The 16,633-nt window shown below is 38.4% G+C and overlaps 1 protein-coding gene across 1 annotated transcript in view; it reads right to left on the bottom strand.

Moving 5' to 3' along the window:
• CEP152 (centrosomal protein 152kDa) overlaps positions 1-16,633 on the bottom strand; it is a 100,208-nt gene that overhangs the window by 26,438 nt on the left and 57,137 nt on the right. The window contains exons 17-19 of the mRNA XM_006831868.1: positions 8,115-8,396; positions 7,252-7,383; positions 2,233-2,883 (exon numbers count right to left, since the gene is read on the bottom strand). Of these exons, the coding sequence (XP_006831931.1) occupies positions 2,233-2,883; positions 7,252-7,383; positions 8,115-8,396 (1,065 nt within the window). The remainder of the gene's footprint in view (positions 1-2,232; positions 2,884-7,251; positions 7,384-8,114; positions 8,397-16,633) is intronic.

Genomic DNA, 16,633 nt, shown 5'->3' with positions numbered 1-16,633 from the left:
GGGGAGTGATTAATCTTACAGTCCAGAAACAGAGGACCCTAGGACCATCAAGAGAGGACCACACAAATAGAATGTGGGACCTTATCCAGAGAAGCAGCAGCGCCAGAGATGGAGGTAGAGATGGGGTCATAGAGGACTTTAGATTCATCAACTAAGAAGAGAAGGACTGGGAGTTAGTGGCCAGGAGCAGACTTGCAGAATGTGCCCTTTGGAGATGTAATTTATTATATATGCCTGAGTGGGTTTTTTTGTTTGTTTTTTTAAAAAAAGCTAAAGTGGATAGAGAGAAATGCTTTTGACTGGTGGTATATGGAGGGAATTGTGGTCAATGTAATGAAACAAGTTATATGAATTGTTGAGTGTGAAGCTGATGATGTGCCCTGTAAACTTTCACTCAATCCACAATAAAAACCTTAAATTTAAAAAAAAAACAAAAACAATGTTGAAGATAGCATAACTGAAAAAATAAAAATAACAATCAGGGTAAAGTGGGCTGGGGCAGACTGATCATTCTGGTCCCTCTGGCTCTAAGATTCTGTACCTCTTCAATTGCGGGATACTGGAAGGCCACAATGCACCATGCAAATCCTACCCAACTCCAGGAGTCAGTCTGGCAGGGACCTTTTTCATAACACAGATAATAAATGCCTGCTCAGATTGTTTCCCTCTGCCTTATAACTCTTTCCAGCAGACATTATTACTAAATGCCTTGAAAATCTTTAATCATGATATTTATCGCCATTGTTGTTATGTACCATAGAGTGGATTTTGACTCATAGCGAGCCTACAGGACAGGAAAGACCTGCCCCATTGGGTTTCCTAGGCTGTAATCTTTATGGGAAGCAGACGGTCAGATCTCTGCTCCTGCAGAACAGTGAGTTTTGTTAGCATCTGAGTGCTTAACTGTTGACCTCCTTCACAATATCTTGGTGGGCCTTAACTCTTCCACAAGACAAAACTTCTAAATCTTGGCATTTGTTTCTAGCTCTAATTCCAAGTGTAGAAATGAGCTGATCACAATGCCTAGAATGTTGTTTTGTATCATTCATGCATAATGAATCTCTTCAGTCAAAAGATAGCAAAAGACTTTAGTTTAATCAGATCCTCCATATTAACCCAAAGCTGGGCTCAGAGCATATGTATACAAATAAAAAGAATACAATTAATTCATTCTACATGTACATATGTAATGTACCAACCAATTTGAGCTTGGAAGTTTTGCATGGGTGAGCAATACACCTCTACTGTTTCTAAATCAGTACTCTGTATTTGTTTGGCATTTTTTGCCTATATGGAATAAAAATGTCTTAAAATCAAGAAGGTTTTCACACATACTCTTCCAGAAATTCTTAAAAACCCCAGTGCAATCCAGCGAAGCAGTGACATCAGAGATGGTGGAAGAGATGGGGACATGAATAGAGGGAGCAGCTGAGGACGCTAGATTCATGGAAAGAGAGATACTGAGAGTTGGTGGCCAGGAAGCAGACTTGCAGAATTGTGCCTTTTGGTGGTGTAAATTATTGCCTATGCCTGAGTGTTAAAAAAAAAAAAAAAAGAGCCAAAACGAATAGAGAGAAATACTGTTAACTGAAAGGAGCTCTGGTAGCGTAGTGGTTACGAATCGGGCTGCAAACCTTACGGTCAGCAGTTCGACACTACCAGCTGTTCTGTGGGAGAAAGATGAGGCTTTCTGCTCTTGTAAAGATTTACAGCCTTAGAAACCCTGTACAAGGTCACTATGACTCAGATCCGACTCCACGGCACATAACCACCACCACTGTTAACTTATGGTACATGGAGGGGATTATAATCATTGTAATGAAAAAAAGTATACGATTTGTTGAATGTAAAACTGATGATCTGCCCTGTAACCTTTCACTCAATTAACAATAAAAACTTAAAAAAAAAAAACCTAGTTCCCCATGATGCACATTTGTTAAAGTGGTCATGTCCAAAACACAAAAATTGTGATGAGAGTTCTTCAGTTTCTGAAATCTCAGGTTATTATAAACAATTGCTTTTATTTTTTAAGGAAAAAAAATGAATATTAAGGCTCTGCCTTATAACTATGGCACTATGAAGAAGTAGAAGGTTTTTCCCCCAACAATATGCGAATGTAATAAAACCATTGGTAGAAACACAAGTCCTAAATTAAAGGGGAAAAAATACCATATGCAACTTCTGCACTCATCTTCCATGCTTAATATTTGTTTTCACTTCTCAGGAACATACCTTTTCCCAGTGTGGGCCAGCATTTTCTTTAAGTGGGAAGCATGTATCTCGAAATGCTTTCTGTATGCAGACCTTCAGTTTTTCAAAATATTGCACAGACACCCATTTTGAAGAACAAGTCGACATGATTTCCAAAAGTTGCTTCTTCTCTGAACCACCAATATGTTCCTTTTGGGCATCCCTTAAGAGAAATTCAAGTATAATTAAGATGTCTTCTTCGTATTGATAAATCTCCACTTGGATCCGTCTGCCTTCCTGCATAGTCCATTCTCTACGACTCTGGTCTAGACATGTTTGTAGTTCTGTCTCCTTCTGAAGAAGAAGTTCAGTTTTCTGTTTCATAAAGTCTTCTTTAGCTGCCGCAAGCACCTCATTAATTTTACTTCGATGATCATCTAAAAATTGCCGGTAATCTTGCTCATTTTGTTCTTGAATTCTGTGGATTTCTTCTTGCTTTTCTTTGTTCCATTCACTCCGAGCCTTAGCCAACTCAGCCCTGACAACCACAGGGACTTCCTCATCCTTTAATTCAAGTTCCCTCTGCAGAGAATGGATCTTCTCTTCCAATTCCTTCCCAGGTATTACATTTTTCTTCAAATCTTCAAGTTCACTTTTCCATTTTTCTTTAGCTTCAGAAACAGCAAACAATATCTAAAGGGAAACATACATTCATTTTTCAAGTGTTTATGATTATCCTCATTAACAAAATATTGCACTAACATGATTATTTGTGCTAACTTCTAGACTTAGTAAGAGATCTAAAATCAAATTTAAGGAGAAAAAAAAAACAAAAAAAACCTCAACTTTAAATTTAAACTGGTTATGGATGCTTGTATATATATGTACACACATCAATAGTCCCCAATTTAAGATGTATTAAAGCCACAATGAACCGCAGTTACAATTGCACTTACAACATATATATGTATGCTTTTATATATACAAACAAATGTAGCTTAAAATTTTATCTAAACCCGCAATAAGTATCTTTTACCAGAAGCAAAAAGGACCTAGACAGCAAGTTTTACTGTTGCATAGGCTATAACATACATCGTCATAATTACTAGCTGACAAATATAATCATATTATAATGTAAGTTAGTATTTACAACCATGCATTAAATGACAACACCAAACAGAATGTCATTTTTTTTCCATTAATCTAATGTCCTTTTATAGCAGAATAGCAGACGAGTAGGTTGCAGAGAATAACATTGTTAAGTGCTGTCGAGTTGGTTCTCACTCATAGCGAACCTCTATAGGGTTTCCAAGGAGCGGCTGGTGAACTTGAACTGCTAACACTGCAGTTCAATTCAACTTTGCAGTCTAATACATTAACCCACCAGGACAATGCCGCTGATGCTAAGTGCCATTGAGTCAGTTCCAACCCATAGTGACCCTCTATAGGTTTTCAGAGGAGTGGCTGGTGAGTTTGAACCACCGACCTTGCAGTTCAAACTGACTTTGCAGTCCAGCGCATTAACCCACAGCACCACACCAGGATAATGTTGTTGTTGTTATGTGCCGTGGAGTCAGTTCCAACTCACAGCGACCCTGTACAGGGTTTCCAAGGCTGTAAATCTTTATGTGAGCAGAAAGCCTCATCTTTCTCCCACGGAACAGTTGGTAGTTTCGAACTGGTGACCTTGTGGTTCACAGCCTGATTCATAACCACTACGCTACCAGAGCTCCTTACACCAGGACAATAAAAGCCTGGAAATCATTACCAGGTGATCTGGATGGGAGTGGTGGCTACCGTGGAGTTTTAATGAACTGCTCAACATTACAGTAAGTGAAGTTTTACATGGGCAATTTGGCAGCATTAACCAGCACAGTGGTTTCCAAATTTTGCTGCACATTAGAATCACTTGAAGAGCTTTAAAAGAGCCCTGATGTCCAGGTTGCACCCCAGATCAATTAAAACAGAAGAATGAGTACAAGGCAAAGATAACAGAATTTTTTTTAAGATCGCCAAGTTATTCCAGTGTGCAGCAAAGTTTGGGAACCATTTAACCAACTTGACTACTTCTGGATTCTAGAAACTAACTTTAGATTTCCATAGATCTTGATCCATCACTCTAATCTTGCATAAAGTTCCAGTCAATGCTATAGAATTGGTCCTTTCCACACCTCCTTTAGCTTGGAAGAAGAAAGTGTAACATATGAACCTTATGTTTTGTGGCTGATAAAATTATCTAGAATAATGCTGCTCATACTCAAGTGTGGTCCAAACACCAGAAGCCTCCTATCCATTAGGAACTAAGTTACAGAGTAGATCTGCTGCATAACCTTTGCAGAAGCAGATCTCCTGGTCTTTCCTCTCAGGTGCTGCTATGTGGCTCTGAATGCCAACTGATGTTAGCCTTTTTGTTCCTGCTTGCCCTCAGGTCGATTGTGCCACCATGGGAGCTTGTAAGAAATGCAAACTCTCAAGACTTACTACAGACCTATAGAATCAGAATTTCCGGGCATAAGGTCCAGGAACCTGTGCTTAAGAAACCCTCCAGGTGATTCCACTACCTGTTAATGTTTGCGAAGCAACACAAACATTGTCCTCTCCTTGGATATTTCCACACTGTCACACATTCAGACCTCTCTGCTCTCACCTACTTCATTGTCTACACTCTACCCAACTCCAGTTCACTTCTGAGCTCCAAGCTCATTTACACCACCATTTTGTTTCTTCTCTTTCGTTCAAATTACTTTTGGAAATATTTCAAAATACTACAAAATAGAGAGATTAATGTAATGAACATCCACATACGGCCACATAACTTAAGGGGAAAAAATAGAATAAATTTTTATGTGTGTTATTTCCTTAAATAATATGTGGAGTAAGATTATGAATACAAGAATCATAAATTCTGTGATGAAGTACAATATTTTCCAAAATAATCATGCCATCAGGAAGTAGTGTGTACATTACAATCTATTAAAGTCTATTTGAATTAAATGAAAGGATTGACACACATGGCAGAGGCATAAAATAGTACATGCTGTTGTCAGGTGCTTGGGTAGGTTCCAACTCATAGCTATCCTGTGTACGTTTCCAAAGAGCAGCTGGTAGGCATGAACAGCTGACCTCATGGTTAGTAGTCCTGTGCTTATCCTATAGCACCACACCAGTACTCAAAAATAGTATTTAAGTTTATTTAAATATGTATCTCAAACTCTTAAGTATATTTTTCATACATGGAGTTCTTATGCAAATGATCGCTTCATATTCTTATCTATAGATTCTTGCTTTATTTATAACCTGCATGAGCTCTTTATAACACATTGTTGTTGCTGTTAAGTGCCGTCGAATCAATTCCGACCTAGAGCGACCCTGTCTAGAGTTTCCAAGGAGCAGCTGGTGAGCTTGAACCACCGACAACCTTGCAGTTCAAACGACTTTGCAGTCAGACACATTAGCCCACAGCGCCACACCAGGACTCCTTATAATACATTAATATTAATAATATATGTCATGTTTCAGTCATTTATTTTCCTAATTTTTACTATACCCTTACTTGTACTTTTATTTTCCATTACAAAAGCAAAAGTGTTTTAAATGTTGGTATAGACTTTGTTCATTCATACCTACTACTTCATCTTTGATACTAGGTCACTATTTCAAAATCAAGTTAATGCCATGATCCCAAAAAAACAAAACCAACCCACTGTCACTGAGCTTGTTGTAACTCACAGTGGCCCTAACGTAGGGTTCCCAGACTGTAAATCATTTTTGGGAGCAGAGGGTCTCATCTTTCTCCTAACCTAAGGGTTTGAACTGACCTTGTGGCTAGCAGCCCAATGCCTAACCCTATTATTATGATAACGATCTGAAAATTTCAGTTTTCTCTTATTTTTTTCTATATTTTCATTTAAAAATACTTAATGCCTTAATCAACTTGGAATTTATTATGATGCATAGGGTAGAGCAAATAATTTTCCCAAAGCTCTACTGGGCTATTATAATACTATTATGGAATCATTCCTAATTCCCATGCTTTGAAAGAATTTATTATTTATTAAGCTTGGACTGATAGGTAGGCCTATCTCTGAAGTCTGTACTGTACTGAATGTAAAATCCACTCAGATTTGTTTTACATTATAGTCTGTGTTTAAGCTGGACAATTGTTTTCTAGAACATTAAAAGTTTTTTCTAGTATTTTTATTTTTCCAAATCAATTTTGACATTGTGTGAAAAATCAAAACTATGTTGTACTTATTGGCATTTTGACTAAAGTTGATTTAAACCAGTAAATTAAGTTAGGAAAATATGGACACTGTCATCTTTGATTTTTCTAGTCAAAGAACATGACATCTCTTGGAAGGAAAATTGGCTATTTACCAAGGAGATTACTTTATATATATTATAAGACTATTGCCACAGCACAGAAAACAATCACTTGTTCTCAATATCTCCCAAGGACAAGGAAAGAGAGAGTTCGTTTATAAGTTAAAAGGATTTTCTGATGATGAGAGCTTTAAGACACTAAAATACATTATTTCTCCCTGAAGAACTTATCTCTCCTATATACATTTATATCCTTTAAAAAGTTATTATGAACATTTCCATTCCACTACATCATGCTATTTCTTGTCTTTAGAAGGCCTATAATTTCATAAATAGCAAAGCAGCACCCTTAGATATATCTCCGTATATGGGACATTTCCAGAACTTTATTCAAATCTTTTAGCAAACAATTCAAAAAGCTAGTATTGTTTTCATTGGTTGAAGATATTCTTGATACCATTACACGTACTTACTTGTGCATCCAGGCTTTAAGGATGTCCTAGATAACTGGACCACAATGATTGGCCAGTAAAACAACAATGATTCCATTCAAGTAGCAAACATATAATTTTCCAGGCCCTGAGCTAATGCCTCACACACACACACACACACACACACACACACACACACACACACATTATCTTATTTAATCCTTTCACACAACTCTATGAGGTGGCACAATTTTCAGGACTGAAAAGACAGAAGAAGTCAGAGAGGCGACCTCCTGAAGCCACTTACCCGTTTGGCCACAGAGATCTCTTGGTGTTCTTCCCACTTCTTCTGTTCTGCTCTTACGTGTGCTTTATATTCTGCAAGCTCAGGCAGTTCTTCCAGCCAGCGAAGACGGGCATTCTGCACAGCTATTTCTACCTGGAGAATATTGCAAGAGAAAGAGCTAGTGTGGGATGTATAATGCCAGATTCCATTTTCAAACAGCAACCACATCCTGTATTATACACTTGCAAACACATACACACGGAGATAGCTTGGAGCTTTACACATGGAAAATTTTTCTGCTGTCCAAGAATGAGTCTGTGACTAAAGAATTAGGTGATCCATCAATTCAGGTATAAATTAAAGAACTGATGAATATGAATGTAATCTGCTTGGACACCAGTTATCAAAAGATCACTTATTGAATAATGATATGCACATATAGTGGTGCTGCAGGTAATGTGCTGGACTGCAAGATCAGTTTAAACAACAAGGTCAGTGGTTCAAGCTCTTCAGCTCCTCCTCAGAAACCCTATACAGGGTTGCTATGAGTTGGAACACACTCGACGGTACTTAACTATAGAACAACAAATATATATATACACATACGCATACCTACACTGAGTGATCTCACAGGATCAAACCTTTTGTAAACTGAAAGAATATATAGGAAAATTGAGAGATGCATAGAACAGAATAACAAATTTTCTGCCCTAGAAATGCACAGCATTTTAAAAGTAGAAACGTTATAAACAAGTTAAAGGAAGTTCATTAATAACATTTATTAATTACTAACATTCTAAATAATTCAATTAATAACACATTAAGGTTTCTCACTAATAGACAAGCAGTTATGGTAACTCTGCCATAATAAACTTGTTCAGTACCTGTTTGGAAATTTTTTCACAATATTTGAGTTCCAATTCAATCTCAAGTTTTTTCAGGCCCTCCTTGAGAGCTTTTTCCTTCTCCTGTTCTGAATCTTGCTGCGTCTTCTGCTGCTGATCCTCTCCGGCCGCTGCCTTCACGTTCTCGGGAAGAACATCAGTGGTGGTCATTGGGTCAGTTTGGCTACCACAATCTGAGGTCTTCCTTTTCATTTCCTTTAGGGTTTGATCCAACTTAGACTGCCACTCTGTTTCAAGCCGTTGAGTGAGTTCTTGTTCAATCTGTTTTCCAAGAAAAATTAGGAAGAAAAAAAATCCAATTAAATCAAAACTAGAATTAATAGCTAGCCAGTAAAACAACCACAGCAGTTAGAAAGTCATCTAGACATTGCTGCAGTAATGATATGGGGTTTACAAATGTAGTCATTGGAAACGTGTCCTCAAGTAACACCTCAATTACTGTCTGACCTTCTCTCTGTGACACTGGGCTATTTAAGTATGTTGTATAATGTCAGCGTATCTTGCTCTCAAGATGCAATCTTCTGGAAGCTCTGGCATTGCCCCCACAAACATGGCTGTATTTATTTATTTTGCTATTGATATGTGTTTGACCATAAACACCATGCTTTGTACAATGCAGGTACTCAGTAAGTCTAATTAATGAACCTAAAATAGAATGGACAATCTAAAGGTATATGAGGGGCCTTCCAAAAGTTCCTGGAAAAATTCTGTTCTCTTTTAGTTCCATTTTCCCACAATCTTTCTGAAGTCTCCTTGTATTGTATGAAATTTAATTCAAGCTGTTATTGTTAATTACCATTGAGTCCGTTCTGACTCATAGCAACCCTACATCAGGTTTCTGAGGAGCAGCTTGTAGGTTTGAACTGCCAACTCTGTGGTTTGCAGTCCAGTGTTGATTCTACAGCACCACACCAGGAGCCCATTAAAGAGGGAAGCATCATTGGAAGAATGACCTTTTGATTCTTTTCCACATCCAGCAGTTCATTGGGACAGATCTATACAGAATCAGTCTTCGTCAAAACTGGGCAAAACCAAAATTAACTTTTCCTGTTTTTTATCACCTGAGTACTCAGAGTTCAAAACTGCTTCCCTGGCCCCCTGTGCCCCTGGCTGGTTAGCTTTACTTGAAATGGGCTTCTTGTATAACAACTCTTGCTTTTCTCACACTCATGAAAACATTAGCTGTCTATTTCACTCCCTTGGAAACTCATTGGCTAACTAATGTAATTAAAAAATAAAACAGTTTTTAATAATGCATAAATAGGGAGTTAGTTTTATACCCTTCAGATTGTTTTTCTATTTTAAAATGACTGGTGTGACACTGTAGGATAAGCATTGGACTGCTAACCAAAAGGTTGGCAGTTCAAACCAACCAGCTGCTTCTCATAAACCCTATAAATGGTCGCTATGAGTTGGAACCAATTTAATGGCACTTAACAAGGACAATTAATTTCAGGCCCAGCACTAGATGAATGGAAAAGCCATTTAGGATAAAAGGTGGGTGTTGAGGAGGGCACTAAGCAAGAGAGAGAAGAAGAAGAATTAATTTCAGGTCCAGCACTAGATCAGTGGAAAAGTTTATTATCAGATTCTCGTTCTCTGCCACTTATCCTTTTCCATCAAAAGGGTATCATGAAAAAAAGAAAAAAATTAAAAAGGGTATCATGTTACTTTCCTTCAAGTTTTATGGCTTATTCTTTTCTCTCTGCCAGTCACTGCTTCTTTAAACAAAATTAAGGAAAAATACAGTAATCTGATACAATTTGATGAACTTGACCTACATCTATGGATGCAGTAGCTCAAAAGAGGGGGAAAAAATCTTTACAGTGAGGATCATTCCCACCCTCTCCATACACAGGGTAGATAGGGATGGGCAACTTGGACATGGGCTACCCAAAATGGGGGACTACAAAGGCAAGAAGTGACTGGCTTACAAGCTTTCAAGAGGGAGCTTAGATCTAGAAGGCATGAAGAAAGGTAGAATCTCCACCGAGTAGTATCCAATCTCTCTGGGTGGGACTGATGAAAGGCAATGGGGATAAGACTCTTGTGAAACAAAAGTGAATAATTGTTGTCAGGACTGACTGTGAGGGTTGGAAATGTAAAGGCAGACGTTTTGTAGCAAAACGAGGGGAGTGATTGACTTTACCGTCTAGGAGCAGAGGTCCCTGGGACCATCGAGGGAGAAGAGCAAAGAGTGGGGCCCTACCCAGAGAAGCAGTGACTCCGGTGATAGAGGCAGAGATGATGACATGGAGAGATGGAGTGGCTGGGAACTCTAGACCCAGAGAGGGAGAGGGGCTGTGTGCTGATGACCAGGGGACAGGCTTGCAGGGTATACCCTTTGCTTGGTTGATGATGCATGGAGGGGATTGTAACCATGGCAGTGAAACAATATATGATAGGATGAATGTAAACCTAATGTTCTCCCATGTAAACTATCACATAATTCACAATAAAACATTAAAAAAAAAAAAAAAAAAAAGCCATATCAAAGCAGTTCATCCACACCACCACACCACACAAAAAAAATTAAGTAAATATCACCATGTAACACTAGTACTCTCCAGGTTAAACTTACAAAATACTGATTATCTGCATGTGATACACAGCAGCAACAGAAACAGACAGAGACAAGAGATCTTCCTAACCACTAATCCACTGACTAAAATGTTTTGTAAAGAGCTGGTGGCACTATAGTTCAGCACTGGACTGTGAATCACAAGGTCGGATGGTCAAACGCACCAGCTGCTCGAAAGAAACCTTAGACAGTGTCACTATGAGTCGGAACTGACTCGACAGCACTTTAACAACAGATACTAAAAAGGGAGCCCAGATGGTGCTCTAGGATAAACACTAAACTGCTAATCACAAGGCCAGCAGTTCAGGTCCACCAGTGTTTTCGCATGAGAAAGATGAGGTTTTCCACTCCTGAAAAGATTTACAACCTCTGAAACCCTATATAGGGTCACTATGAGTTGGAATTGACTCGATGGCGTTGAGTTGAGAGCTATACTAAAAAGAATGTAATAGGATAAATGCACTCCCCGGAGACCAAATATTCTTTAACAAAGGAAACTGATGTTTTTTGTTCCTTGCATAGCTTAGACTCTGCCTATCCTGGGCTCACTCAGGTATGCTATCCCCAAAAAAGACTTACATCTCTAAGAACCTCTTATTGAGATCAGGCAGGAATTATTGCTCCATTCTAACACTACACATCCTGTGATACATAGGATGCTTTCTTGTATTAACACATTTGAAGAAAACAATTTATCAAAACTAAAGTGTTTCCCAACCAGAGGTGTCAAGTGTCGATTTGAAATCTAATTGTTTGAAGTAATCAAATCACCTTCTTTCTTCTAGGAACCCAGTTCATGTCAAATGGAATCCCTTTCATTATGTTCCATCAATGTAAATAAATAAAACTTCACTAAGTGATATCAGATTATCTATGAGAATTTGTTTTTCTATTGTTTTGCTTCAATAGTTTTCGAGGTGATGAGGAGTCACCCACTGAGGCCAATGAAGCTATTCTGTGAGAAGTCTGCCTCACACAGCGCCGGGCAGAAACAGGATGTTGGCTCTGTTCTGGCATGATTTCTGGTTCATGGCTGTCTGACTGGTTTTCCTCTGACAAAGGAGTTGTACCAGGATACATACAAATTTCTCAAATTTTAATTATAAGATAATAACCAAATTTTAAAATGGGAAAAGACTTGAATACCATCAAAGATTTAAGGCAGATAAACACACGAAAAAATATTCAAAATCACAGTCATAGGGAAAGGCAAATTAAAATGCAATAAAATACCACTATATACCTATTGTTAAGTGAGGTTGAGCTGATTTCAACTCTGTATAGGGCTATCAAGGAGTGGCTGGTGGATTTGAGCTGCCAAGCTTTAGGCTAGCAGGCCAGAGCTTATCATACAGTGCCACACTAGAACTGTCTAGATTGTCTAAAATAAAAAATCAAAACAAATATTGACATTGTCACGTTCTGGTGAGGATGTAGAGAAAACGAAACTTTCATCCACTACTGGTGAGAATGCAAACTGGGACAGTCACTCTAGAAAACGGCTTTGCAGTTTCTGATGCTGTTTGCTGTTAACTGTCATGAAGTCAGCCCTTGACACATGTCAGCCCCATTTGTCACAAAGTAGAAATGCTCCACAGGGTTTTCTTGGCTGTTCACTTGACAGACGCAGGTCTCCAGGCGTTTCCTCAATCGGACGCTGGGTGGGCTTGACCTGTCAATCTTTAGTTGCTCACTGCAAACTACTCACACCATCCACCTCCTTTGCAGTTTCTCATACAGTTGAGCACAACCCAGCAATCACTCTCCTAAATATTTACTCTAGACTTTTGTTACTGAAAAATCCTGTTTATAGAAGCTGCAGAAAAAAAGTACTTCAATGTTTTAAAAAGCTAAGATGTTACTTTAAGACTAAGGTGCACCTGATTCCAAGCCATTGTCTTTTCAGTCAACAAAAGCTAGACAACGAAAAAGGAAGACAGAAGAATTGGTGCATTTGAATTACGGTGTTGGTGAAGGACACTGAATCCATTGTGGACTAGCAAAAGGAGGAACAAATTAGTTTTAGAAAAAATATAAAACCAGAATGCTCCATAGAACAAGGATGGGGAGACTTCACCTCCCTTACTATGGACAAATCATTAGGAATGACCACTTACTAGAAAAGGATGTTATGTTTGGTAAAGTCGAAGGTCAGTAAAAGCTACTGAAAAATTCAGTGTTATGGAATGACAGAGTGGCCACAGCAATGCATTCAAACATACCAGTGGGTATGAAGATAGTATAGGACTAGGCGCCATCTTGTTCTGCTAAAGTTAAGATTATCATAACTTGGAGCCAATTCCATGACAGCTAACAACAACATTGATAACCACCACAAACTGGAAACAACTCAAATGTCATGAGTAAATAGATAGGTAAATTATAGTATATCCATACACTGGACTACTAGTTAGCAAAGGACAAACTCTTAATACATGTAAAAAAAAAAAAAAAAATGACTCAAAGTTAATAAGCTGAGGTAAGAGGAGCTAGTCTAGAAAATGCATGTACTGAATGATTCCATTTATATGGCATCATGAAAAAGACAAAACATAGTAACAGCAGACAAGTGGCTGCCAGCTATTAGGGATGAAGAAGTGGATACAACCACATAGGGATGCCACAAAAGAGTTTTTTAAGTTTTACTCAGTTTTTAAATTTTAAAGAAAAAAATTTTAAGGGCCAAATAGCAGTTTCAACTTTTCTAATTATACCTATGCATACATACTCAAGAGTCAAAATATCAGTGGTAGCTATTAAGGGCAACTCACTTATTATGGAAGACCCAGTTTTTTAGTAAAATTCTTTTTCTTTTTTTAAAGTAACAAAAAAATATCCACCACTCATCTGTCAGTCTGTCATAGTGTGGTGGCTTGCATGTTGCTGTGATGCAGGAAGCTGTGCCCCGCTCTGTTTCAAATACCAACAGGGCCATCCATGTTGAACAGACTTCAAGGGAGTTTCCAGAGAGAACAGACACCTGGTGATCTATTGAAAATACTGGCCAGTGAAAAGAGTATGGATAGTAGCAGAACATCAACTGATACAGTGCCAGAAGGTAAGTTACTCAGGGTGGAAGGCACTCAAATATGATATTATTAATATCACATGCAAGCGGCCTCCCCAAAGTAGTAGTTGTTGTTGTTGTTAAGTGCTGTCAAGTTGGTTCCAACCCATAGCGACCCTGTACAGGGTTTCTGAGGGTGTAAATCTTTATGGGAGTGGAAAGCCTCATCTGTCTCCCGCAGAGCGGCGGGTAGTTTCGAACCGCTGACCTTAAGGTTCGCAGCCTGATTCGTAACCAGAGCTTCTCCCCAAAGTAGAGTTGACATTAATGACGTGGATGGAGCAAAGCTTTCAGGGCCTTCATTTGCTGATGTGAATGGACTCAAAATGAGAAGAGCAGCTGTAAACATGTATTAGTAATCAGAACACAGAATGTACAAAGTATGAATCGAAGAAAACTGGAGGTTGTCAAAATGAAACGAAACACTTGACTATAAATATTATAGGCATTAGGAAGCTGACTGATATTGACAATTACAGGGTCTACTATATTGGAAATGGCAAATTAAAGAAGAATGTCTTATTCATCATCAAAAAGAACATTTCAAGATTTATCTGGAAGCATAACACTGTCAGTAATAGAATAATATCCATACACCTACAAGGAAGACCAAGTCCTGGTAGTGTAGAGGATTACACATTGGGCTGTTAACCATAGGGTCAATGGATCAAATCCACCAGTCACTCCACAGGAAAAAGATGAGGCTTTCTGCTCCCATAGAGATTTACAATCTCAGAAACCCTATAATTGGAACCTACAGTTGGTCACTATTAGTTGGAACCAATTCGAACCAACCTGAAGGTACACACAACATGGAAGACCAGTTCATACAATCATTCTTAAATTTGACACACCAACCAGTAATGCCAAAGATAAAGACACTGAGAATTTTTACCAACATCTGCAATCTGAAACTGAACATTGATAATTAATGGTAATTGGAATGTGAAAGTTGGAAAACAGAAAAAGGATCAATAATAGAAAAATTGTGGCCTTCATGATAAAAACATGGGAGATTGTATGATAGAATTTTACAAGACCAATGACTTACTAATTGGAAATATATTTTCCTTAATAATATAAACAGTGACTATACATATAGATCTCACTGGATGACATCAAAAACATCATACAGAATGGTTGAATGTGAAACTGATGATGTGCCCTGTAAACTTTCACTCAATTCACAATAAAAACCTTAAAAAAAAAAAAAACAGAAAGAAAGCAAAATGTTATTAAAAAGAAAGAAAAGATCAAATGAATGTCAGAAGCGACTGACACTTGCTCTTGAGCATAGAGAAACTAAAGCCACTGAAAGAAATAAGGAAGTAAAAGAGCTGAACAGAAAATTTCAAAGGGCAACTCGAGAAGACAAAGTTGAGTATTTTAATGAAATGTGCAAAGACCTGGAGGTAGAAGACTAAAAGAGAAGAACACACTCAGCATTTACCAAGTTGAAAGAACTGAGGAAAAAATTCAGGCCTTGGCTTTCAATACTGAAGGGTAATGTGCTCAGCTGCTAACCAAAATGTTGGAGGTTCCAAGGCACCCTGAACGAAAGACCTTACCTTCTACTTCTGGAAAACAATGAGCCACTGAAGACCCTATGGAGCACAGTTCTACTCTGAGACACATGGGTTGCCCTGACTCGGCATCGACTCCATACAAACACATGTATATATCACATGCACACATATTCATGTATACATATGAACTCCTGGTGTGGTGCAATAGGATCAGCACTGGACTGCGAACCACAAGGTCGACAGTTCAAACCCACCAACTGCTCCACAGAAATCCTATATAGGATCGCTTGAGTCAAAGCTGACTTGCTGACACTTAATAATAATATATGTTTGTATACATACATACACATATAAGGGAGCTTCAAAAAGTTCCTGGACAAATTCCATGATCTTTTAATCCATTTTTCCACTAACTTTCTAGAGTCCTCTCATATATATATATGACAGTAAGTCCAGAAGTATTGCTACAAGGGTCCCAGTTCCAACATGCACAGATTTATTACAAACAAGCCTTGTTTAAAGATGTCTCTGTGAGCAGTGATGCCTGAGATGGAGGCAGAGACGATGACGTGGAGAGATGAAGCAGCTGAGGACTTTAGATCCAGAGAGGGCGAGCGACTGTGTGTTGAAGACCAGGGTGGGGGGGGCAGGTTTGCAGGGTATACCCTTTGGTTGGTTGATGATGCATGGAGGGGATTGTAACCATGATAAAGAAATGATATACGATAGTATGAATGTAAAACTAATGTTCTTCCATGTAAACTATCACATAATTCACAATAAAACATTTAAAAAAATAAATAAAGATGTCTCTGTGATCAGTGGATGGCTGCAAACAAATAGCACACTTATCTTAATGTTATTAGGGCGCCTTCAAAAAATAAAGATCCAATCAAAACAGTGACTTTTGAGGGGATCTGCTGGGCTAGTTAAATTCAAAGCAAGAGATTAGCTCAGAAGGTTTTATTGGGATTCCTAAGGGCAACCTTGACAGATTTTCCTGAAGGACACAGAATGACACATGGGGCTTATTAGGAAGATGTTTTCAGAACATTGAAATTTGCATTGATGAGACAAAGGCCAAGAAAGTTGCACTGAAGAATGTTTTCCCATCATAACAATCCGCCTGCTCAATCTTCAAGGGTAACAACGGTTGTCCTACCAAAATTTCACTGGGAAACTTAGCCCAACCACCCTATAGCCCTGATATTGCCTCTTTTTTTTTTTTTCCCAAACTCAAAGAAATCAAACACACACACACACAGTTTGAGTCCCTGGAGGGTGCCCAAATTGCCATTTTGATGTGGTATAAATTGAAGAGCAC

The sequence above is a fragment of the Chrysochloris asiatica genome, unplaced genomic scaffold (genome assembly GCF_000296735.1).
Source record: "Chrysochloris asiatica unplaced genomic scaffold, ChrAsi1.0 scaffold00004, whole genome shotgun sequence".
Classification (NCBI taxonomy): domain Eukaryota; kingdom Metazoa; phylum Chordata; class Mammalia; order Afrosoricida; family Chrysochloridae; genus Chrysochloris; species Chrysochloris asiatica.
Note: the sequence above shows the minus strand (reverse complement) of the source record. Positions and strands in the feature narration are given on the sequence as shown.